The sequence below is a fragment of the Thunnus maccoyii genome, chromosome 16 (assembly GCF_910596095.1).
Source record: "Thunnus maccoyii chromosome 16, fThuMac1.1, whole genome shotgun sequence".
In the NCBI taxonomy this organism is placed as follows: Eukaryota; Metazoa; Chordata; class Actinopteri; order Scombriformes; family Scombridae; genus Thunnus; species Thunnus maccoyii.
In genome coordinates, this window is record NC_056548.1 from 16,295,575 (window position 1) to 16,321,058 (window position 25,484).

A 25,484-nucleotide genomic window follows, 5' to 3' on the forward strand; every position below is an offset into this window, starting at 1 on the left:
TGCAATTAAATCTATACAAATACTAACTACATTATTTGTATCTAAAATCTATAGCCGTAAATTTACAGCCAGGCTATTGTACATTTTACCCCACTATATTTGTTTAAATAAATAATGGAATAAAAATGATTGAACTGCAGTGGAGAAGAAGTATACAGTTGCATAAAATGGAAATACTGAGGTAAGGCCAAAATGTAAGTACCTCAAAATTGTACTTGTTGGCCTGCTTAAGTAAAGTACTACTTATTTACTTTCCACCACATCTTGAATCCCAGAAGATTACACAATATGACATGTGATAGCAAGAAAAGCACAGATTAGATTTTTATTTTCTTTTACCAAAACAATTACATTAAATTAAAATATAATTAAGGGGTTTAGTATTTCATCCCTCCAGTGTTATTTATCTGTGTGCTTTGAGACAGTATGAAAGAAGGGAAGATAACATTTACAGAACATATTATTGAATGGTTCAATTAATAAATTAATGAAATGAAGAAAAAGTTAATTAATTAGAGGTGTTTTGTAGCTAATCAGAAATGTCCTCTGGGAGAGGAGTGGCACTGGGGGAATATGGATTGATGATGAATTTTGTCTCAGCAGGATTCTCATTGTCCAAGTGAACTGATGTGAGACAGATCAGCTGATCACAAATCTGTAGCAACCAGATGTGCTTCTGATTAATGCTCACACCATTAAGTTGATAAATTAGGGGTATGTCAGAAAACATTATACAACTAATCTGATCATTCAAGATTTAATATTCGCTGGTTCCAGTTTCTTGAATGTGAACATGGCTGCTTTTGTCTGTTTTATATTATTGTAAATTTAATTATCACTATAATTTGTTTTACTGTTGGTCAGCCAAATGTAATGATCTCCTTCAGTTTTGGAAAGATGTGCTGGCTGCTTTTCACTATTTTCTAACATTTTTAAGGCCAAAAAATAAATCATATAATTGGAAAAATATTCAACAGATTAATCAATTATTTAAATAATCTTGAAGTGCAGCCCTAGTTTTGATGACACCCTGTTTTGAATTATGCCACATTTTTATTTGAATATTTGAAGTAAATAAATTAGTGAATTGCAAATGAAAAATAAATCCTGAGGTGACAGCAAAGATAAAGACAAATATTTGAAATAAACGAATTCCCCTCACAATCTCTCCTTGTAGATGTTACCCTACCATCCTTTTCTCTTTCCTTCTTTAAATGCCCTCTCTCTGTCTCTCTCTCTCTAAGCTGTGTCTGCTCCATCCATAAATGCCACGATCAAAGTCTCCACTTTATTGGTGTTAGACTTGACCTCTCACCCCACTCTGCCAAATGTCAGCGCACCACATCTCTCTGCTCCAGCTGTTATAAATAAAAAACCCAGGTCCCAGATCTTACACATCCCTGGGATACAGACTGTCTTGTAAACAACCTCTTAGACATGACCTTACTGAGCAGAGAAGGTCACGATGATAAAGCTGGCAGATAGCACATCGCCTTGGTGCAGGAGTGTGAATAAACCTATCAGCAACAAGGCTGAATTTTTTTCTGTTGGACCTGGTGGGTTGAAGTGAAGCATTTTGCACCTGAAATTTATGATGCAGATCACCTTGACCAACAAAATAACATAATAGTATATTTGCACTCTCACTGCCTGCATTATTTGTGAAGGAACACCTTAGATTCAAGGTATTTTAATGAGTTTTTCTTTATTCTGTTGAATTTACAGTATAAAAGATGCTCATTGAAGATTCAACCACTGATATTTTTTTGAGTTACCAACTATCCAGCAGAGGGCAGAATAAGACCATTATTGTTTTTTTTGCCCATCACCTTCCACCCTCCTCTTCCTCTCTCTCTGACTCACTCTCATGATGAAGCAACTTTGTTTAAATCTGTATATTTTACTTCCTCTCTCTCTCTCTCTCTCTCTCTCTCTCTCTCTTGTTTCAGCCCGGAGCCAGAGCTGGCATTTTTACGTGCAGGATGATTTGTTTTGTGTCTTTGTTCTACCCGACAGTCCCCCTCTGTCAAACTCGCTCTTTGCCCTCCATCTCTTCCCTCCTCATTCCAGCCTAACTTTCTCTCTGTAAGTGGTTGTCATGGCCAAATCTTGAATTATGCTCCCATGGGAGAAGTCTGCAGCTCCACATGACTCTAGACACTGAACTAGGAGCACAGACTTGTGAGCTACATGTGTATATGTACACACACAGACACGTGCATGCCTTTAGACACACACATACACACACAGGCAGGAATACATGTATCTCCTCAAGAACATTTTATTGCACACAAGCACAAGGCCGGCTATCAAAAGCCTCGCATATTTCAGAGCAGACTGATTCTCTGTATATGACTTCATTTCAGCCACCTGTAGAGTTTCCACATTCACTTCACAGTCTACACCCCAATTTATGTCTGTGTAACCCAGGACAGCTCAATCCTCTGGCTGCCTGCCCAGGTACACCCTATAGCTGCAGCTAATGAACCATAGCATTGGTGCCAAACAGGGCAGTAGGGAATAAAGCGAGTATGGACTCGATATGGTGAAGGCCATTCCCAAATCTTTTGACCCCGGTGAGAGAAATCCTGTGGGGCCAGTATACACCCCCCCACCACACCTCCTGCACCACCACAAACTCAATTACATCCATCAGTCATTGGGTGGAAGTGACAGAAATGGCTCCCATACCTATAGTCAGTCACAGGACCCCAAAAAATCACCTCAGGTAAGATTTTTTGAGTCATATATAGAAAGCTTACATGATGAAGTGAGCCACACATACACACATATCCACAGGGCTTTCCCATAAATCACACCTGACCTGTAAAAGCTGATTTGGTGCTTTATTCTCAGGTAGTGTTTACTGCCACAGGAAAATGTGACTTAAGATGGCAATACTGTACTGAATTTTTCCCAAGATGTGGTGAAAAGGCCAAATAAGTTCTGTGTGTAATTTAGCTGATTGTGCACTTTTTTAAAGTAGTATTTTTTGGGGGGGTTTCTGTGGTTTATTAAAGCCAATAGGAAATGAGCTGAGAGATGACATGCAACAAAAGTCCCAAGCTGGACTCAAACAGGGAACATTGCGATTACATGGTCAGTGTCTTAAACTCCTATAGGCCGCCATTACATCCTCCTCTTAATCAGCTGATTAGAGAAAAATAAAGTGATAAGTATGGAGGATCAGTGTGGAGGATGAGGAGAACGGAGAAGACAAATTATAAGAGTGGCTTTGTGAAAACTAGAGGAATGCAACTGTGAGAGTGGTTGGAGCTGCGTTGGACAGTGGAGCAGTGCGTGGAGGGTGAGGAGGGGGTGGGGGTGGGGGTCTCTGTCACAGCCCCATGGGTAATTGGCTCCAGATGTGAGGCAGCGTGGCCCCTGCGCCAGCAAGGCGTCAGGGCCGCATTAAGAGCTCAGCCCAGGGCCAACAGGATCGCAGAGGGACGAGCTCACCCCAAAAACACAGACTGAACCCCATACTGAGCCACTGACCACTGGGCCTCCATCAGTCAGTACCCTTTCTACCTCTCAACCCCTGCTCATCATCTGCCAAAATAACCAAGCCCTGCCTTAAAACATCACAACTCCCCCTCCTCCTTGTTTATTTACCAAAGGCTTATTTCACTCTTGACCTTGATTTCTACACTGACAATATGAAATTGCCGCCATTCTCCCTCCCAGGCTTATTATGTCTCGGTGACTATGGTGACAGCAATCTTGAAGTCAAGTCTATTTTATGTCATTGTGTTGCTGCTATTGTGTTCGCCCTGATTGTGGACTGACAGGTGATGAGAATGTCAGGCAATTCTTCCCCTTAACGGCTGTTTTGAGAGTCTCTATTCAAGGCAGCAGCATGTTTGCTGCACACAATTTTTAAGCACTGGAGTTTTCAGTGTTTTTTGGTGAAAGACAGCTTTGTGAAACCGGCAATGGTGGGGAGGAGAAGCATGTCACTTAGTCTACATGTGCAGTATGTAGTGTCTGAGACACTGTCTGAAAAGCAGATGACAATAAAAGTCATGATGTTGTACATAAGGACCATTGAAGATAAGCACAGCCTGTTGAGCTGTTGTAAGAGATAATGCTCATTCCTTCCTGTTATAAATTTATGCTTTGTGTGCTGATATAGGAAGTCTTTCCTCATTTGTGGGCCTTCTATCAATACAATTTCACAGAAAGCATGTAGAAATATGAGTGTGAAAAGAGTAAAATTCTACTAAGACCGAAGCATCTGCAGTCTCAAAAAGAGTCCTCAAAGAGAGGAATGCTCTTACTGTGACACAAAGAGCATGTTTACTGATAGAGCATGAAATCGATTAAAAGCAGAAAAGCAGCATGGGGTTATGGAGACGCAGGGAACTTGGAGAATGGAAGGAGGGGGGGGGGGACATTTAGATGGAGAGCACTTCATCAGCGATGACGCTTGCGTATCGATGGCATTTGCTGAGTTGCAGTCTGCCACCATGACTAACAAGGAAAAGCACTCATCATGCCAGCCAGCATTAAAAGACTTATGTGAAAAGACCCTTGAAGCACCTTTCAGCCAGGAATGCCTGTTGAACAAGATTATGCGGGTAAACAGAAACCAGATGTTGTGTGTGCTCTCTGCTCTGCTGCAGATTTCTGACGTCCACTACCTGTGAAGGCACGTTGATCTGATGTTGTTGAAACACAAACAGGAAGAGGAAGTCAAATGTTCCACTGGCATTTTCTGCCAATACTAATCTGTGGAGGCCACAACCCCGAAGTCAAACTGAACATTTTAGACTGTCGGGTGCTTTCTGCGAGGAATCTAGCCTATGAAGACAGCAATGAAGCAATATGTTAATCTGTGTCAAAGGTCAATGTAAGGACATCGGGATCAGAACCAGCCGTTACTCAAAAATCCTGATTTCCATCAACAGAAAATAATTTTCAAAGAACACAGCCGACACCTCTTAAAACAATACAAGCGCGGAGGCTGCCAACAGGGGTTTAATTTCAGCCCACCATCGCTCCTGCGTCTCATTCCATCCTTTAACCCTGGGAGATGGTGTTGTCATACTGCTGGACATGGGCCCAGGGTGTGAGTGAGTTTAACTAAACAAAAACACTCCCACCCCAGGCTGAGGACACATGACCCAGTTCAGACCTCCATAAAAACAGCTCTGGTCTGCGTTAACATGCACGTTTCCAGCACATGATAAAAGTGGGAGAAAATTGCAGCATCTGGTTATCTCTTAGTTCCAAGTTAGGCTTTCATAAACCAAGCAAGGAATGTCAATGAAATGAGGGTGAACTGTGAGCTGCTGTGAACAGAGTCTGACAGTAGGTGGTAATCTTGTGTCACGTATGGGTTTAGCTCACTGGTTCCCATAGGAACCAGTGTAGGAGCGTCAGAGGGTGTTTTATTCCTGAAAGAGCTTGTGTCTTCACGGATTTCTCCTGATGATATCACTGATATTACTGACAGTGATGGAAAGTAACTAAGTACATTTACTCAAGTACAAATTTGGAGTACTTGTACTTTACTTGATGGGTCTTTTACATAAGAATCATATAAGCTTATAAAATACATTGCATACAGGATTGTTCATTTTAACCCAGAGGTTAACCTTTCTGGATTGTGACCCATTTCAACAGCTGTGTCTACTTGAAGCTCCTTGTCATGTTTCAAATATCTACGAGCTCTTAGCAAAGAGACTTTCACCCTCTTAATTGTCAGATGGTTTAATTTAAATAGCTGATTGAGGTACAAAGAGGTCAAAACAAAATATTTGACAAAAAAGCAAAGATTAGAGAAAAGCATTGCATAACTTTGTTTTTCCTTCCTTTCTATCCCATTAATCATCTCAAGACCTTTCCAGATTTATCTTGTGACCCTTTGGAGGGGGCCTGATCCCTAGGTTGGGAACCACTGGACTAAATTACCTCACTGTAGAGTAAACAATGTATGTAAAACTAGCTCCACCTTAACCAGCTATACAGCAAAATGCTACTTAGGCCTTGATATATCAAGCATACATCATAATAAATGTCTGTCACTGGGGCTGTTTTTCTGCAGAGTAAGTACTTTTACTTTTGATACTTTAAGTACATTTTGCTGAAAATTCTTCTGTACTTCTACTTAAGTAGGAGTTTGAATGCAGTATTTTAAAATTGTTGTATTGGTACTTTTACTTAAAGAATCCGAGTACTTTTTCCACCACTGATTACCACACACAGATCATCTTTAAAGCAGCCAAGATACATATTGAGTTGTTACTTTTCATGGGAGTGTCCTTCAGAGGAGTGGATGGAGGACGGGGATATTTCTGGGGAACCTCCTTTAAGGGGGCGTGAAGAGTGGGCAGCCGCTGCTCTCTGCAGGGACAGTGGGGCTGGTCTGCCTAATTCCTTAGATTAAAAGCAGCAGTCGGGTGGCCGTAGGTTCCAGAGGCAGCATGAAGACAATCTAAACAGCATCATGATTAGAAACGTACCGCGCATGTGGCTTTCATTAGCCACAGGCTGAACCCACTGCTCAACACTGAGGAGCAGGTCTCAGCATCAATACTGTGCCTGCCAATCAAATACACGGCAATGAAAGTGACATGTTACTGATGAGTTATCCACATCACTGATAAAGACATTTGGTCGTTTAATGAGCAAACTGACAGTAGGACATAAACAATGTATTTAATTTGAAGAATAATATGAATTATTTTTACATTATTGCCACACTGTAATTAAGTGGCCCAAAAGAAAAACTGAGTTTCTGTTTTTGTCACAGAAGCAGCAGCAGAAACTTTTATACATGTGGTTTGGACTGTAAGTGACAAATAAATCAATGCTTAATTAAAGGATAAAAACAAGAAGCTTAAAAAGAAAAAAAAACAAAAACAAAGTGAATAAACTAAAATCCCTTACATCATGGAGTGAAAGTTAGTCACTGTGTATGTAATATTGAAAATGTGCCATAAACAAAATTAGAGAAAGCAGTAAACCTGACACATTTATGGTTCAGACTTGGTCAACAGTTGTTTTTTTTAAATACTTGTGGAAGACTTTTGGTTTACACAGAACAATACTATGGCTGAAAGTTAAAATGGGAACGGAGAAAAAAACAAAACAAATGTTACTTTAAATAAATAGGAAGGTAATGGAAATGCTCGACACCTCTTGTGTTGTTCTGACACTTCACCCATCAGTTGTTCCATGCAGATTAAAAACAAACAAGGACTGATAGGCATTTGCAAACTTTCAGACGTTGCAAATCATCACCCTAAAATTGGGTAAAGATGTGTAAAAATGACTGGAAGTCTTGTTTTGCTCGTATGTGCTGAGTTTGGTCCATGTTTGTCAGTAACACAGTACAAAAAAACCCCATCTGTCTCATGTCTAATACTGAGAACAGCTTTACTACAAATAATCTGCCTGAGGTGATGCTGATTAGCATCTGTTTGTTCCCTTACTTCATCCAATATTCAGTTTCTTTGGCATGTTTTCCCCTTATTTGCTCTTGTGCTTGATTTTGGAAAGCAGACAGGGAGGGGGGGGGGGGGGGGGGGGGGGGGGGTGCTAGGAGCTTTGCGCCCATGTGATGACGATGACAGAGAAGCTGATGATTCCCATAATCAAACCAAGGACCACCAGAACCATCGCCTGCAACGAGTACACACACAATGTTAACATTGCCACATAAGAGGAAATTGTCTGCATATCCAAATTTTTAAGAAACAAACAAAAAAAAAGGTAAAGGCTGTAGTCAGCGAGTAAAAAGGCTCAAAATGTTTTTATATCTCTGTATTTAACACCACCTAAGATATATCTGAACAATATGTAGTTACCCCGATGGAGTCAAAAGTTTTGAGTGGCTGCCTGCTGATCTTGAGGTAGAAGATGCCGGGGAAGACAAACAAGAGGCAGCTGGACGTCGTCGATCCTGGGGGGACAAACAGGAAAGGCTCTTGAAATGTGCAGACACTGTACTGCATGTCTGATAATAGCAGCTTCATAAACTGTTTGAGCAGGACTGCACCATTAATTATGTATAAGCAGATACTGTGATTTTAGCCACCACGATCAATAATTGTGGAATATTGACATTTTGGCTGAGATCTTTTCTGTCTGCTTCTAATGTCTGCTGTAGTTGGAAACAGATCAGGATACACTATGTGAAGTCAAGAGTTACGTAAAATAACTGTTAAGTAATAATAAAAAAATGAATCATATATTTAGGTATGATTTATATATATAACCGTAATATCAAGCATAACAAACACTTTTTCTCTCCCAAACTCAACAGCACATACCGACTATTCCAAACACGTTTCTTATATCAGGGACAAAGATGGCCAGCATCAGCACCACGCCCAGGATTATTAGAGTTGCTGTGACGTGGATCAGCCATGAGAAGGGCCGACTTCCACACAGCAGCAAGATCACAGCCTTACGAGCCTGGAGAAGACACACACACACACAAAACACTCTTTAAGACCCGACAATCTACTGAGTTAATGGTTCTGTGAGCAACAGCAATGCTTGAGGAAGGGAAAAGGGAATCTGGAAGAGTGTTTGTTTGGATTGGATGACGGAGGACAACTTCTTCAGTGATAGTGAAGGCGTCGGTCTATTTTTTTATCCCAGTTGCAAAACAGGAACAGAGCAAGCACACAGGTAATATGAAATTCAGCTTTATATATCTAGAATGTGTGAGTAAAGTGCAGTTTAAAGGCACAAACAGTTAAAAAGGGGGAAAAAAGTGATCAATCGAATAAAATTGACATAGAATTGATAGGTAAACAAATAAAAAGTAATAAACTTTCAAAAAAGCGTGCAGAGATACAAAGATAAAAAGCAAGAGGACAGATAAAATATATTTTACATCAAAATTTCAAAGACCTTGATTATGAGTAGTTTAACAGAACTGAGTAAAGAAACGATTTGTTTAAGAAACTGTGAATACTTTACATGCCCTTCAGTACTTTTTCTTTGTGCAAGAAGAATTTTAAGGGGGCGGTACTCACAGGGAAGTGGATGAGTGGCACAGTCAGTAACACAGACACCAGGATGGCCAGCCGAACCATAATCACCATGATGTCCCGCGGCATGTACGCATCGTAGCCGAGCAGCAGCTCAGAGTTCACGTGAGCTACAAGTAAACAACAACGGAGTGATGTTTACAATAAGAACACATATAACAGGGCTTGGCAAAGTGGCTACAGTGATTTACAGTAGTTTCTTTCACTCTGTGGTGTGTCCCTGCTGGCTTACCGTAGAAGGTGAGATAGCCAAACAACGCAGAAATGAGGTACAGCAGGAAGCTGAGGCTAATGCTGACATTTGTAACGTTCTGCATCTTGGTCTTAGACGGTCTGAGAGACATGAGGAGAAAGTCACTGGAGTGTAATGTTAATGTACAATAGATTCAATGACTTTAAATTAAACAGTGAGAGTAAAAAAGTGGCAGCGCTGACCGGTCCAGTTCGCAGTAGATTGGCAGGATAGCTGTGTGGCACAGAAAGGAGAAGGCCATGGTGGGGATGCTGTAGGCACTCTGAAACACACATCAGTCAGAGCAGAGCCGTCATTAGCAAATTATCAGCTTACACTGTTACACAGCAGTGAGGGGGCAGGTAGGTCAAGGTATTGTTTGTATAGGAGTTACTACCATCTGGGCTGCAGAACGTGACGATGCAAAGCTCAGGTGTGAACTTCCTTTGAATATATTCATACACTAGATGTAAATATACACCTCTAAATAGGACACAGGCATTTTTTATTTTTATTTTTGTACAGCTGGAACCAATATGTGCTTGTTGTAATTCTGCATGCCACATGTACATATGGCCTTTACATGTAACATGAATGTGAGTGGCAGCTGCACGGCGCACTTGAGTTTCCAACATATATAGGCCATCTTTCATAGGTGAGAGTGCGACTTGTCACCAGAGTCAAACAACAGCAGCGGACCTACATTCAACAGCTTCTCACCAGCACCTCACTTACTCTGCATGTGCAGCGTGTGCAGAGAGAAACTGCCGGTTTCATATACAGTACGTACCTTACTGGAGATGACAAAGAGTTTGGGCGTACATTCTGAGTCAGAGGAATTTGATATCTGGAGAAACGGGGAGAGAAGAGGGAGCATTGTTATTTCCGAGAGGAGATGACTTCAGCAGGGTAAAGCTAAAAATTCCATTGCCTGGCTTTGGGGATAAAAAAAAGAAAACAACCTATCTAAGTTAACCCATGCTAGGTCTGGAGTTATAGTATGGTCTGTATAATTCCTAAAGGTCAGAGGTCATTTCCAGGCTCAGACGAGGTCACCTGAACTTCCTCCCCCTCAGGAGTGGAACCATTCACCATACACAGCTCTCTGTAGTCTTCTCTGGTCCTCATCAGCAGAAACAATCAGTAGATTCAATCTCCTGGGTTTTTCTTCTAATCCTGTGGCCATGACCGTCTGGTCTAGGCTACCTACCTCAGAGCAATGGCATCTTATGTATGTGTTTGTGTGAAGGAAATGGAGGTTGTTATTACCTGGAAATCATCTGAAAATGTAGTTACATTGTGTGGCAGCGGGCAGGGGATGGACCATTTCTTCACCACAACCTGAAGAAGAGACAGCACAACAGGTCAACAATGGAAGAGTTGGATAAACTAATTTTGATGGGGGATATTAAAACTCACCACAACTGTAAAGTACAGCATGAAGAAGAAGGCGAGGCTACTGGTGTAGCCCAGGAAGCCTGTGATGGTGAGAGACAGAGATAGTTGTAAGAGAGAGCGATTCAAACAAGTCAGGGCAGTTAATCCAGATGCTACTTGATCTATCTACTTACCAATCTTAGGCAATATTGACAGAGGTAGAACAATACATAGTGTGATAACGATCAGAAGCAACCTGCCATCTTCATACCAGGCACCTCTGGAAAACAGGGAGTGGACATGAATTATTAAAGGCCAATGCTGAATTCAGCCACATTTCCTATCATAGTATCCCTGGTCCCGAAATGTCAGGGACAGCAGAGATAAAGTGTCAGTTCCTTAAAAATGGATTGGCTTTGGAAATTTGTCTCCATTTCGTGCTCAAATACAGAGCGACAGATTCATCATGTGGTACGAATTAAGGGCTTTAGCCCTCGCAAAACCATAACAATTATGTAATTCACATGCAAACGTTGTGTCATTCCGTCAGATGAGACCACATTTCACTTGCCGGGTTTTTGGAGAGGGGGAATAATATTTTTCTTTGCTGAGGGATAGCCTTGGCGGTTTATTCGGGATTGGGGAGCTAAAAGAGGGGGGAAGAGGAGGAGGAGGAGGAGGAGGGGCGGTGTTCGAGGTGACACATGTGGAAGGCATGCTGGCTCCACTGGGGTCGAGGCCGGGTGGGAAGGGTGCTGCCTGGCGCTGCTGTATGTTGGACTGCAGCACGGGGTCATGAGGGACTGGCTCCACCACTCTTTATGGGGCTCCCACAGTCAGCAGCACCTGCTATGACCACATCAACACCCACTGACCCCTGTTTGGCAGTTTCACAGCTGTGGCGTTACCATAGGCGCTGATGGATTCGTCTCTGCGTCTACACATATTCTGCCCTGTAACTGGATGTCAGGGAGACCTCTGCTCTGACCCCGACTCTCTCTTGTCCAATCACTTCTACTCTCACCTAAGTTTAGCTGAGGCACTCTACCGAAGCTTAGCTAACCCCCCCCCCCCTCCACTTTTACAGACACAGGAGTGTAAAAAAAAAAAAAAGCTTCACCGCCATTAGGATCCATTCTCAAGAGGCTTGAGGCTTACTGTAAAGGCGCAGGATACCTAGAAGACCCATGAAATGTGGAACATTTCACGCTATAACAAGATGCAGGATAGCTCTCAGTTAAGGTTGGAGTACGACTGCCAATGAGCCAATCTCCACAAAGTGTTGAAGATCAGCATAAATCTGGCCAACGCAGCCCGAATCCACAGCTGTCCACTTCTTTGGCCTCGTTACTGAACACAACGGGAGAAACGCACTGTTTGTTAGCACAGAAGAAGACTACAAGATTGTGCACAACCGCTTTCGCTCTGCCGCATTATGATAAATGAGCCAGAAAAGAAGGAACGCGTTTTAACATAAAACAACTCGTTTATTCAGGCTTTGATGGACTTGAGTATGTGTCTGTTAACATCCCAAAGCCACTCATTAACAGAAATGTTTTGTTTCGCTCAGCAGTGAGCTGTAATTAGAATGGCAAAACTGATATCCCCTTGTATCAGTCTGATTCCGGAGAACATGTGCGAGAGATTTGGGGGGTGAAAGGAGAGCACTAATACAAAGCAGCTGTGTGAGGAAGATTCAGATGTTGACGGATCGGGCTGAAAGCAGCTACAACTCTTGCTTAAACCAGTGTGGCCAATAATAAAGTGATAGAAGTTACATTCTTGGCTTGGGATTTAGACCTGAGCTGCAGGCTGCTCCACGTAGACCAATGAAAGACACAGGCTGCTGATGATGGGTGATGAATGGCTCTCTATTGTAAATACATGCTTAACGCTATACAACACTGAGCACAAGTTTCCCTTCAATTGCTCACAAAGTATTAACGCAGTGTGGTTTGGTGAGAGATCTTCTTCCACCTCATTATTCATGCGTTTCTCACCGCTGGGCTAATTTCAGTTTGTGTAGCCTTGTGGTGCATAAGTGTCAAATTTGACTTATTTGAAGGCCAAAAGGTATAATCTACAACATCATGGGAACAGGAATGACTCATTCGTTATCTTAGCGCAGACTTTTAAAATCCATCCAGCTAATCTAAAAGAATGACTTGGTTTTATCTGCAGCTGTGACACATTTTGAACCAAATTTCCTTATTGGTGAGGGAGGCTGGATACCCACCCTGGGTTGTCTGGGCTCAGGAAGCTGTTGATGGCTGCAGGAAGCTCCGACTTCAAGATGAACAAGTAGGATGACATGGCTGTGAGAGAAAGGAAAAAAAGATTCAGAAACTGTTTTCTAAATCAAGTAAATGAAAAAAGCACACAATCATACCAAACTACTGAACAGATGACCGCCACAAGCAATCCTAAATTGCTGTGAGAGGGTGGTGTGTGTTTTCCAGCATAAGGAAATGGAAAGGCAGGGTGGAGGGGTACCACGGCTCTGAGTTAATGCAGATGGGTGGGGCAGGCAGCTCAAGGGGATCACCAGCAAAGCCCTCGGTGCAGAGGAGCAGACATTATGCAGATCTTCCAACTGCTGGAGACCGGGAGTAGCAGTCAGGATGAAGAGGTGTGAAGGGGAGGAATGCTAACAATAATGATCTCTGACGCTAATCCAGGTATTTCTCTCCCCCTTCTCCACCTCACGAGGAAACAGGATATTATCAGCCTCCGACAGGCTCCTGCGTCCTTCCCCGGACAGCCAATCAGAGGGGGGGGGGGTGTCTGGGTCACTTCCAGAGGGTCATACCAGCCCCAAAAACACAGTGAGGAAAATGTGAAGGGGAGATGGAGATTGCACCAGTAGAAGAGGATGTTTTTCTGGTGCGAAACAGGACTCAGATGCAGTGTGTGGTCAGCGATAAAAGGAGATAATGTAAAGGGATTTAAATTTGTGAAGCCAGGCATAGCCTGAGAGTTAGCTGGAACCTTTATTGCCCCGGGGCAGGTCTTGCACTCGCCGTTAAATAAGCCTGGACCATAATCCCTTAGATCCTGTGTTTGTTTATAAAAGAAAATTCTTCCAATAACCCTCCAGCCCACACAGACACAAGGATACTCTGAGAAGAGCTGAAGCCATTAATAAGCACTAAAATCTGTCAATAGCAGTTGCTTTTGTGTTTTAGCCAAGTTTCAATTTAACCAAATCATAAAAAAAAGAAAAAACACTTTTCTTTTCAACCACAAAAACTGATATAGACACACTGACGGGGATCACACAGCGGGGCATGATGCAATGGTTTAGTTTCATGCAGTTGGTTACTGTAAGCACAACACTTTCATGGGAATCCCTGGTGGGATAATACTTACGTCTCTAAACAAAAAGGCCCTTGAGTGAAGAGAAAGGATTGTTATTGGCCGAGTTGTAGGAAAACATATCCTAATAGTAAGAGTGCATGTAAAATTCAAGAAAATTGATGTAAACCTTCTGTGTGTGGTCAGCAAAGTAAGCACAGTTATGAGAGTGTGCTCAACATAAGACAGAGACACTTTCATTTCATTAGGAGCGAGGGGACAAGCAGGCTGTGAGAGCCCTGGGCTGGTCAGTAATTAAGGTCAATTGGCCCATCAGCCTTTGGCAGTGCAGATGAATGTTTACTCAGAGTGAGGCTAATTGCACTCTTATAAAAGGGGCCCGGGGTGTAGACAGATGCATGCTGGAGTGCTGGCTCTCACACTCTCATACATACTGCCCCCATGCTGGGAAAACCACAAACATACCAGAGGGCAGTGCAGTAATCCACTCAGCCGCGCCACTAATGACTGCGGAGGAGCTATCACCTCAGCTCACGACTGTCTGAGAAGCGCAGTTTGCGGCTGAGGGACGGATGGAGATGGCAGCAGTAGTAGAGAGAAGTGAGGGGGTGGGGTAATAAGGGAGGGGTCCCATTAGGTTACTCAACACTCAGAAGGGTGGGTGTGGGTTTACCATCAATGATCAATTAGACGAGAAGTCAGGTTTCATGCCCAGGGGAGGGGGGCAGAAAGGACAGCGGCTACTCTGGTCAAAGGTTATCAGGGAATCCGGATAATAGCCCTACAGAAAGGAGGGAGTTACCCTGACAGAGACGTCTGATCTCCAGTAGGAGGCGCTATCTGCCTCCAAAATGAAGTGGCCATAGTCTGACCCCCACAGCACTTCACCACTCTGCTTCTTAAAAAAACCACAAAATCGGTTTATGTCTGACATGTCAGAAATAATATATGCAACTGTCCAATGAAAAGGAAGTGGACTTACCACCAATATTTTGGATAACAATAACAATTCCAACCAGAACCTAAAAAGAAATTTGAAAGGGTGGTTAGTGTGAATGTGTTTCCCGGTCATGTGGAAGTTATAAGTGTGTAAATTCCCTTTTTTTTTGGACAGCGATCTCTCACACTGATCCAAAACACAATACTTACTTTTCCTGGTTTTTGCAAGGCTCGTCCTCCAAGGTCTTCATATGAATTGATACCTTTAGGAGACAAAACGACAACAATCAGACATTCTGAACTACTCAAAGATGGTTAGGATAGTAATTAATGACCTACATCACACTATTTGTCAGTTTATCTCTTTTTAATCTACTCTTTTGGCTGCATTGATACTATTTGGAAACTTATCTTAAATGTCAACTGATTCAATCACAAGTAGGAAGTGAATTAAGTCAATAAACAAAGAGACAGATAGCATCATTTTAAAACAGACAACATATCAGCTAGATTCTCTACACACTGATCTAATCATGAGTGAAGTCTGTTCAGGATGTGGGTAAAAAAGACCTGAACGAACCCACGGGGATGTGCTTATCTAAAGTTAGATTGTGTGTATGCATTGTTAGCCTCTCACCTGTATGGTCACATAGCTTCAGAAGGAGATGTATAGAGTATGCTGCCAGGCTAGACACCAGTACCAGCAGGATACTAGAGAGGAAAAGCAGACAGAGCAGAAATCAGTGTATCAATATATCTTTATCTGACTCAGCTGGCTGCAGCTGATGATGCGTTGAGAGTATTCTTACCAGAAACCAACTATGCCAGTACTCGCCATAGCATAAGCTAGACCAAGTATACCACTTCCCATGATGGCATTCATCAGGTTAAACACACATAAGGCGGAGGAAGCTCCTTTGGCTCTGCTCTGCACTGTTCCCTGCACACACACACACACACAGCACAGCACAGATAACACATAGATAAAAGATAAAGAGGTAAACCAAGGAGTGTGAAGACAGAGCAGCAGAAGAAATGTGATTATTTCTGTTAAAGCTATATGAGAATTGCTCGTGACAGTATTAAGAACAAGTGGCCAGCCCTGATGATGGATGTCATGAGACAACACTTCAGTGGCATGTAGGATCAGGGAATGGAAATGGAAATGGATGGGGTGGGATTTGAGCTGGTGGCTGTGGGACAGCTGCCTGAGCTCAGGATAAGGGGAGCTGCCCGCACTGCTTGACCTCTCTAATAGGGGATATCCTGGAGAGAACGAGTGGCAACTCTGGTGTCAGTGTCACAACAAGCTTGGATTGACCTGCAGGCTGCTGAATTTGATTCACCACGGGTTACAGTACTGAAAGGCAGCAAGTAAACTATGACACCACTTGGATGAAATATGGACTGGCTGCAACGTAAAATGAAAATGCAGCAAATTCAATAACTCTGATATACAAGAATGTGACTTTTCTAACCACTTGGAGTCTTGCATTCATACAGATTATTCCTGTTCAGCGTCACACCGGGGTCACCAGCACAACATAGTGCTGAGCAAAAGCATCAAACTTAATATTGACGAATCACAGCTCGCCTCACCTGGTTTCTTTTCTATTCATGTCTTTTAAATAATTATATTAAAACAGGAGAATTTGTTCACTGTAAAGTCATTTCAAATATGTTTTGCCATGAATGCTTCAATGAATTATCTTGACAATGATTAATTAAATTGCACAGCTATTTCTACAGTCAACACCTCCTTTGAGTGTGTGTTTCTGATCACATGGAAACAGCAAATGAATGACACTGTTTGATAAACCGAAAGGTGATTTGGGGTTACTGACATCCACCTAATATCACACATATACTAACTGCAAAAACCAATGCAATGGTTCCAAATCTCTCAGCTTCAGGATATCTATTGCTAAAGGTTTTCAAGGGAAAAACACCCTAAAATAACTTCAAAACACCCCAATATTGATTTGAAAGTTTGACCCAGTTACTCCTTTACTCAACACCACATTAACAGAGTATATGACAACAAGTTTCTGAGTCAAAAACTGGAAATACTCAATAAATGGTGAATACATGAAGACACACTGAAAGCACCCTTGATGGCTTTACTGGAACGTAGAACCATTTTCAATGATCAACTGGAAGATTTCAGGTGCTAGTTTGGTGTTAATGGACTCCAAACAGTATCACAATCAGTGATGATGAGTGTCAGTTCAAGTCTTGACAAGGCTGTGAGGACACAAGGTTATGTCCTCTGTATTGCTGCTGGGAATTTGGACATTTTAATGACTTGAGGAGGAGTTTACAAACTACAATATCTTTAAATGTGACTGTTTACAGCCCAAACACGTGTTAAAGTTTAATAAAATGAAAGGATTTAGTATGTAAACTTTGGATTGCTCCCTCTAGACCCACAGAACACATTATATAACAGTTTTACTGGCTGAGTGGCTTCAAGCTTAATGAGTAAACTGAATGTCTTGTTCCAAATGTCATGTAGAATTTATTTGTATTTGCATGGGAAATAAATATAACTACAGATATATACTCAGTAGAAAGTAATCACTGAAATACATGAGTGTAATTTCTGTTTGAGGCTGGACTTTCCTGTAAGTGCTGACAGAGGCAGAAAGCAGAGAGGAAACTGAAAATATGCTGTTTTTCAAAACACGTGATGTCTGTCATAACCAACATTTCTGCTGACAGTTTGTCTACATGTACATGCAAAAAAAACTACTGAAATTGTATCGCTGCAGTTCAGATATGTAACCTGAAACACTGTTTCTACGCTGTGAGAAATGACAGTTCTGTTGTCAGTACTTACATTTGATAATAAAGGAGTAGTTTCGTTGCTCTCTGTGTCCCCGGCGATGCATTCCCGGTAAATGTCTGCGTTTGCGTTTCCATTAATGCTCATTTTCTCCTCTCAGAAAACTCAGCGAACACAAAAAACCTCAGAGTCTCAGAGCTTCAGGTCAAACCTCACAAATACGTGAGTTAGCGCGTCGGCGGATTGGTGAAACCATCCTCTCTTCTGTCACTTTTAAACTCTCCTCTTATCAACTTGTCAGCTGCCGACTGTTGTTGTTGATCACTCGCATGTCACGTGATCACCCCTTCCGTCGCATTCGAGAGCGTCAGAACGGAGACCGACCAATCAGAGATCGGTTCTCCGCTCGTTCGACCAATCACGTCGGCTCTGGTCTGCCACTGATGACGCAGTTCCAAGCATGCTTAAGGACGGAGGATGTTGAGGTGAGCTCTGAATGTGGCTTTTCTCGATAATAATAGTGTATTTAACATTTATTTAGCCGTGTGTTATACCTTTTTGTCAAACTTTTGTTAGATTGTGTTTTATTCACTTTTATGCCTCATAACAGCTGCGTTTTTGTTATTTCAGGCTCCTCAGCAGAGTCCATCCATCTGTTCAAACGCAAATCAACCTTAAACTTGCTCAAAGCTTGTGCTCAGCCTGTCCTGATTTTGCTGTGAAGCCCATAATGGAGCCCAAACTGTACCAGCCCCCTGCAGAGGTCCGGGGGATGACCTCTCTGGACAAAGAAGCCTTCGCACAGACCATTACAGTCCCAGCTCTACGGGTGCCCACTGGTGTCTTAAACAAAGTAGTGAAGAGCCTGAAAAAGTCAACCATCCAGCGTCCAGGAGTCCCCAGGGTGGTCCAGGATCAAGAGGAGAGTAGTGACGTCCGGTTAGTGCTCTTGGACCCTCACAGAGTCTCATCGCCAAAGTCCTTCAGTGAAGCTGAAGCCGAGGCTCTGAGGTCTTTCGGTGTTGCTGAGGAGCTGCAGGACTATGAGCTGAGCTTGACCTATGATAACCTGAAGACCGAAGAAGTGCTGCAGGCCGTGCTCCCCCAGGGTCAGGATGTGACCTCTGGGTTCAGCCGGGTGGGACACATCGCACACATGAACCTGAGGGACCACCAGCTGCCATACAGGAACCTCATAGGTGAGAGAGGCCAGATGCTGTAACAGAAGGATTTCAGGCCAAAATAACACACAGACAGGTGACAAATTAAAGGAAAAAACAACATAAAGTGTCTTAAAAAGATGTTGGGTCATCATAAGCCTCCAGAAAAGCTTCAGGGCTCCTTGGTGTAGGAGCCTCTACTGGAGGGATGAACTCTTTTTCTCTCCTCTTTTTCCTAAAAATATTCCCTCATTCGGTTTTATGATGGTGGAGAGCAGTGTCTAACATATAGGTTTAAAATAGGTGTTCACTTGAGTTGAGATCTGCTGACTGTGAAGGTCATAGCATATGATCAACATCGCAACCTGTACATAAGTGTATGCATTCATTATGTTTCTCCATTTGTTTATTTACCATTTTTTCCTTTAATTTGTCACCTGTCTGTATTCAAGTGTTTGTCACCGTCTCCTCAGTAGATGACTGTATCCAAAGCTCTAGAAATTAATGAGAAAAAAAACAAACATGGATATTTAGAGAGTTTTTCTAAACATTTCCTTTCTGCACTGCACAGTAACTATAATAACGGATGATGTTTTGACCTCGTGATCAAGGTGAGACAAGCTGTGTGGTTGTGTTGGAGCATTTAGTTTGTTACCTCTTTTTCATTTCTCTAAATCTTTGGAAACCCACAACTGTGGTTCTTACAGTATTTTCATGTGGTCAACCAGTTCCTGGAAGAGGACGGAAAGATGGTATTTTTAAGTGAGATCCAGCAGCCGTCTGGTTTTGGAATTTATTACTTTAAGATTAGTTGACCAATTTAGGGCTGCAACTAATGATTATTTTCTGTATTGATTAATCTCTTGATCATTTTCTTTATTATTTGATTAGTTGTTTGGTTTATAAAATGTAAGAAAATGGTGAAAGATGTCAATCACTGTTTCCCAAAGCCAAAGTTTCAACCTAAAATGCCATTTTTTTTGTCAGTCCACAGTCCATAGATATTCAGTTTACTGTCACAGAGGACTAACAAAGCCAGAAAATATTCACTTTGAGAAGCTGGAAGCAGAGACTTTTACAAATTTTTCTCAGAACGATAAATCAAATACGAAAATAGTTGGCAATTAATTTTCTGTTGATAGACTAATCGATCAATCGTTGCAGTTCTAGATCGATTAATTGTTTCATGTATTTTTCAAGCAAACCCACCAAACATTCTCCTGTTCTGTCCTCTTATATGTGAGGATTTTCTGCTTCTCTCTGTTTCAGATAACTGTCGACTGAATATATTTGGGTTTTGGACTGTTTATTGAACAAAACTAGCGATATGAAGACGTCACCTTGGATACTGAGGAATTATAGTCAACATATTACTATTTTCTGAAAGGTTAAAGAAAAAACAATTTATCAAGACAAAAATCTGCACATTAATCAAGAATGTAACTATTAGTTTGTTGCATAGTGTCAACGTACAGAGAGCTGTGGCTGTACTACATATTATCATTTAATTATATATGTTTAGTCTAAGATACAGCTTTGGATTCTTCTTTAGTTATACATTTCTGATCAAACTCAAATGACCAGACAAGATTTCAGAGTCAGGAAATTATATTTATTGCTTCTTCCATTGCAGGTCAAGTCATCATGGACAAAAACCCTGGTGTTACCTGCGTGGTCAATAAGACAAACATAATCGACTCAACTTACCGCAACTTCAAGATGGAAGTGTTGGCCGGGGAGGAGAACATGGTCGCCAAAGTAGGTTAAATCACTAATGTGCAATGAGGTCATGTTAATAGTATAATAGTACACACATATACACATTGTGCATTTGTTCAGTCGTTCTCAAATATATTCAGAACCTGAACCGACCTGAACTCTGATGCTCATCTTCTCTGTCTGTGGTGCAGGTGAAAGAAAACGGGGTGACTTATGAGTTTGACTTTTCTCGTGTATACTGGAACTCCCGGCTGAGCACAGAGCACCAGCGTGTGGTGCAGCTCGTCAAACGTGGTGACACCGTGTTTGATGTGTTTGCTGGTGTCGGACCCTTCGCTGTCCCAGCTGCTCGCTCGGGTGCCAATGTATTAGCCAACGATCTCAACCCAGAATCCTACAGATGGCTGCAGCACAACTGCAAACTCAACAAGGTGGAGAGCAAAGTCAGAACCTTTAACCTGGATGGCAGAGCGTTCATCCTGGGACCCATGAAGCAGGAGCTGCCCACACTATTAAAGGGAAAAGCCAGTGTTCATGTGGTGATGAACCTGCCTGCCTTGGCTCTGGAGTTCCTGGATGCATTCAGAGGCCTCCTGCACCAGGAGCCTCCCTGCGATGACAACCTACCTACAGTGCACTGCTATGGCTTCTCTAAGGATGACAACCCTGACAAGGACGTGGTGGAGAGGGCTTCCCGCAGCCTTGGATTCCCCCTGGAGAACCGATGCTCTGTGCATTTTGTGCGCAATGTAGCACCAAACAAAGATATGATGTGTGTGAGCTTCACACTCCCTAAAGAGGTCCTCTTCAGCAGTGAACATGAACAGACAGGTGAGAAGTACAAAACAGTGAGGAATTCAGTAATAAACTGATAATGATGACAGCTATTAACTATGAAAGCCAAACTAAGCATTCAAACATAACCAAAAATGCCATTTATAGTATAGGAACTGTAGGATGCCTTACAGTGCTTAAAATGCAGTATATAAAAAGTGCTCTCTGTGCGAGATGTGTAGTTTTTATATGTGATGATTTGTTTTTATACATCAATTTAGGAATATGCAACAAATAAGCACAAAACCGAAATAATAAAGGTTTTAAAACTAGATTTTGACAAGGGGACTCTCTTCAAGACAGTAATTCAATTTCAATTCAATTTTATTTATATAGCGCCAAATTATAACAGAAGTTGTCTCAGGGCACTTTTCACATAGAGCAGATCTAGACCATACTCTTTAATTTAGAGAGACCCAACAATACCCCCATGAGCAAGCACTTGGTGACAGCGGCAAGGAAAAATTCCCCTTTAACGGGAAGTAACCTCAAGCAGGACTGGGCTCTTGGTGGGCAGAGATCTACCTTCACCGCTTGGGTTGAGAGAGAAAGAAGGAGGGACGGGGAGAGGGGAGAGAGAGACACAGAGAAGCATGATAACAATAACAATGATAATAATAATAGATATGACTAATAATAGTAATAACAATAACAACAGGAGAAGGTGTCTAGGCAGAACGCCCACAGGACCACGTCACCATCTGCGCACCATCCCCTCGGACTCTGAATTGAAAAGTTCAGAGTCCAGGGGGATCCAAAATTAGCTTTATTTGCATAACATGAGGGCCAGTATCACTTGACCTAACTCATTACTTAATCTCACTTATTACAATGCATCTCCACTTTTACAGGCTGGTATCGACTCTTTTCCGTCTGTGTTTTTGTTCTTCTGTTTTTCACTTGGCTGTTGGTGTTAATAGGAATCTGCCCCTAATTGATTTATTTGCAAATAAAAGTAAAAGTAATGAATAAATTGAAATGAACACACTCAAAAAATGATTTTCTCAAATTTGTAGAGATAATGTTTTTGTTAATTTTTGTCTGTTGTGTTTCATTACCTGGAGTATTTGTTGCCTTATGTGTGTGATTTAGTGATATTCCAAAGGCGATTTTCCACCGTTTGTACATAAAAGTTTAATTCTATTAGATTCTAAACTGTTTTCATTTAATTGTCCACAGAGCCCTCAGAGGAACCGGCCCCAAAGAGGCAGAAGTGTGAAGAGACTACAGATTCAACGTGATAATCATACAAACCTGGCATCACAAAGAGTGTGAGAGGAGACAGCTGAGTTGAGAAGTTTTTTTTTTTTTTTTTTCCCCAAACTGAGGTTTACTGTTGCTTTTATGTCTTTTAGTTCAGTAAATGACTCCACTTTGTTCATACATGTATGTATCAGAACTGTATCAGAACTCAGGATGCAATAACTTACATCCTGAGTTGTTTCATTTTTAAATAAATCTGTATAATAATGGGCAAACAGTCAGTGTTCATTGTGATTTATTTAAATATAAAAGTAACACAAAATATAAAACTCCATATACAACTTAACCCAAATCAAGTCTGAGCACTACACAGCAGCTTTTGCCCTCTCCGCGGCGGTGGCGGTGCTGTATTTGTAGTCCATTCAGTTCACTTTCCTACTCGGTTGCTGTTGTACCGTTTGAGCTCTGAATGGGTTCAGCCTTTCCAAAGGAACATCCCACTGAAAGCATCCTGGATGGCTCGATGACAAGCCAGAGCTGAGTTGTATCCTCCAGCTGTGTCCTGAGGCATGGCAGCCCGCACATGGTTCAGATACCTGAGAACACACAGAAAACCACTGTCAGTGACATCAGTGAGGCATTTTGTAAATAATGTGACTGACTGGCAGCCAAAGAGCTGCTTTCAAAAGTAGTTCCTGTGAGTAACGTGAGTGTAAGTTTATTCTTCAGAAAATCCACACTTCAAGTTGTTTTTTCTGGCTCTCCGGGACTCTTTGCCCTTTTGAAGAGATGGACGACGACATACGTACCAGTACACTAACACTGGAACACCTTGTGCCTAGAAGCCTCTCCAACATGGCTCTATTAAAGTATTATAGGTGTCTTATTTTTTAAGTGCTTACAGATGTATCCTGCCGGAGCCTCTTTGCAGGTTCTTAAGCAAAGCCAAAAGTCACTGTTTATTTTCACATTTGTGCACAGACAGAAAAAACAGTGGAGCTATTAATTTAGTCTCCACATCTTGTCCCTACAGTGATAGACGCCCCAGAAGTTACAAGTCGTGTGAGTGTTGTGGGGGGGGGTGTTGACCTGCGGCCCCACCCACTCTAATCCTTCCTCCACTGTTTCAAACACATACACACACACACACAGTCTGCATGTGTCGTACACCTCTCCTGTAGCATCTGTCTACAAAGCTAAAAAAGCAAAGTCCTCCAGCAACTGAGACAACACGTAGTCTTGCCCGTCAATACTGCCCCCCCCCCCCCCCTCCCCTTGCAGAAATCATAGTCATGGCAGAAGGGTCTAAAGCCCTCACACGAGTCTGGCTTTGTGGCCCCTGTTCCTGTGAGTCGGGGGGAGACTTCAAAGTGAGACGGGAATCAAGAGCACAGACAGCCCTCTGTGATTTCTGTGCCCATTCAAGCTGCTTTACAGAGTAACCTAACACCTGTGGGGAGGCTAAGAGAGACAGAGAGCTGAGCCGTGTGTGTGTGTGTGTATGTGAATGAGAGATGGACGGGGAAGAAAAAGGTGTTGGTGAAATTACACACTGAATAGATCACGCTTTGCTTTGGTGTTTTATGATTCTACAAGGTGCATTAGAGGTTTTCTCGTAACGCAATAAAACAGTCGCTAAAAATAAAGTTGAAACATACTTGCTAGCATGTTTATGACATCAAGTCAAACATTCGAGAATAGCACGCAACGTGACCTTGTCGGGTCTTACAACAGACGAGTGAAAGTGAGAAGAAGAGAAGCGAGAGATGTCAATCAGGTCTTGCACACAAAGACCACTCATCACCCACTAGAGAAACAACACGCAAGTTCAAAACAGGAGGCCCAGTGATTAATAATAACTTCATTAAGTCCAAGCTGCTGTAGCCTGTCCTTCAGAGCACTTGAGGGAGGTCTTCTCATATGGCTTCCTGCATCAGATGAGTGCTATCTATTGATTATATTGTACTGGGCCTTTTTAATGGTGAAAAAAGTGGGCTATTTACAGCCTGGCTAAGTCTGCTCTTCCTGCTAATCTAATCCCCAAGCTACTCATGTGGTCATTCCTTCCAAGAAAGCTGAGAGCTCTGTGTAACTTTATACCTGCCTGCCCCTAAGGAGAGAGAGAGCAAGAGAGCAAAAGGAGAACATGAAGGTGGGGGAGAGGGAGGAAAAAGGGTGAGGGGGTGAGGGGGGTGGGTGGGAAGTAGACAGAGGAGGGAGGATGTGAGGTGAAATCACCTTTGGGTATCATCATCACAAATACTCTTCTCTTAAACCAACCCTGTCTGCCCCTCTGCTCACCCCAAACACCCGGGGGTAGTTCAGTTCTGCTCCATTAATTTGTACGTGCATCTTCCTGTAAAGGCCAACCACATACATGTACATGCACAAGACCGGCTAGATGTTCGTAAGGCTGAAAGATAATTTTTTTTTTCTTTTTCTGACTTTAAAGACTGTTCTTGACAATGCCGACCAATCAGGAGTGGACTGACAACAACCAAGACACGCGAAGACACGAAATGCATTAAATATGTGCTGCATTCTTGCCTACGAAAACAGGCAGACTCTCTGCAGTGCTTTCAATCATAAAATGTAATGCAAATTCAGACCTACACCCTCTGCTCCGAGCCCCTCTGACGCTACTGTTTCAGTGTGTGCGCTAACACTCTCCGCACCCTCCCTCCCCATCACCGCCCACCCGTCCCCCTCTTTCTCCCTTTCTCTCCAAGGACTGGACTGCCTTTTGTTCGAAGGGCCCTGAAACCCAAGCCGTTTCGGCCGGTAACATCTTTCACTCTCTGGGCCCCACTGGAGCATTAGCTGCAACTCGATATGGGTCTTTTCAAAGCCTCATATTATTGGGTAAATATGGGTCACTTTGGACTGGCCCATTATGTCGCTTGGGGGGAGCG

At 42.4% G+C, this 25,484-nt stretch overlaps 3 protein-coding genes across 3 annotated transcripts in view; 1 reads left to right on the forward strand and 2 right to left on the reverse strand.

The window, feature by feature from the left end:
• Window positions 1–6,608: 6,608 nt before the first annotated feature.
• Window positions 6,609–17,997, reverse strand: slc38a6 (solute carrier family 38 member 6). Its single transcript, XM_042389459.1, has 16 exons — window positions 17,711–17,997; window positions 15,681–15,811; window positions 15,509–15,582; window positions 15,082–15,134; window positions 14,915–14,954; window positions 12,854–12,932; window positions 10,812–10,897; window positions 10,660–10,718; window positions 10,510–10,581; window positions 10,031–10,087; window positions 9,444–9,523; window positions 9,241–9,341; window positions 8,994–9,118; window positions 8,280–8,424; window positions 7,815–7,909; window positions 6,609–7,629 (listed from the first exon to the last, which is right to left on the reverse strand). Exons 1-16 carry the CDS (start codon window positions 17,801–17,803, stop codon window positions 7,546–7,548), a joined length of 1,374 nt encoding a protein of 457 aa, XP_042245393.1. The 5' UTR covers window positions 17,804–17,997; the 3' UTR covers window positions 6,609–7,545.
• Window positions 17,998–18,077: 80 nt separating this feature from the next.
• Window positions 18,078–22,633, forward strand: trmt5 (tRNA methyltransferase 5). The gene is made up of 5 exons (XM_042388961.1): window positions 18,078–18,141; window positions 18,287–18,855; window positions 20,450–20,574; window positions 20,727–21,366; window positions 22,549–22,633. Exons 1-5 carry the CDS (start codon window positions 18,134–18,136, stop codon window positions 22,608–22,610), a joined length of 1,404 nt encoding a protein of 467 aa, XP_042244895.1. The 5' UTR covers window positions 18,078–18,133; the 3' UTR covers window positions 22,611–22,633.
• mnat1 (MNAT1 component of CDK activating kinase) overlaps window positions 22,567–25,484 on the reverse strand; it is a 36,422-nt gene continuing 33,504 nt past the window's right edge. Inside the window, exon 8 of the mRNA XM_042388962.1 lies at window positions 22,567–23,168. Within this exon, the coding sequence (XP_042244896.1) occupies window positions 23,048–23,168 (121 nt within the window). The 3' untranslated portion in view covers window positions 22,567–23,047. The remainder of the gene's footprint in view (window positions 23,169–25,484) is intronic.

Coding starts and splice junctions, on each gene's coding strand:
- trmt5 (XM_042388961.1), top strand. Junction 20,575..20,726: donor AGGAGAACATGGTCGCCAAA/GTAGGTTAAATC, acceptor TCTGTGGTGCAG/GTGAAAGAAAACGGGGTGAC. Junction 21,367..22,548: donor CAGTGAACATGAACAGACAG/GTGAGAAGTACA, acceptor AATTGTCCACAG/AGCCCTCAGAGGAACCGGCC.
- slc38a6 (XM_042389459.1), bottom strand. CDS start 17,803: ATGAGCATTAATGGAAACGCAAACGCAGACATTTACCGGGAATGCATC. Junction 9,524..10,030: donor TCTTTGTCATCTCCAGTAAG/GTACGTACTGTA, acceptor TGTGTGTTTCAG/AGTGCCTACAGCATCCCCAC. Junction 9,119..9,240: donor TGGCTATCTCACCTTCTACG/GTAAGCCAGCAG, acceptor GTTTACTTGTAG/CTCACGTGAACTCTGAGCTG.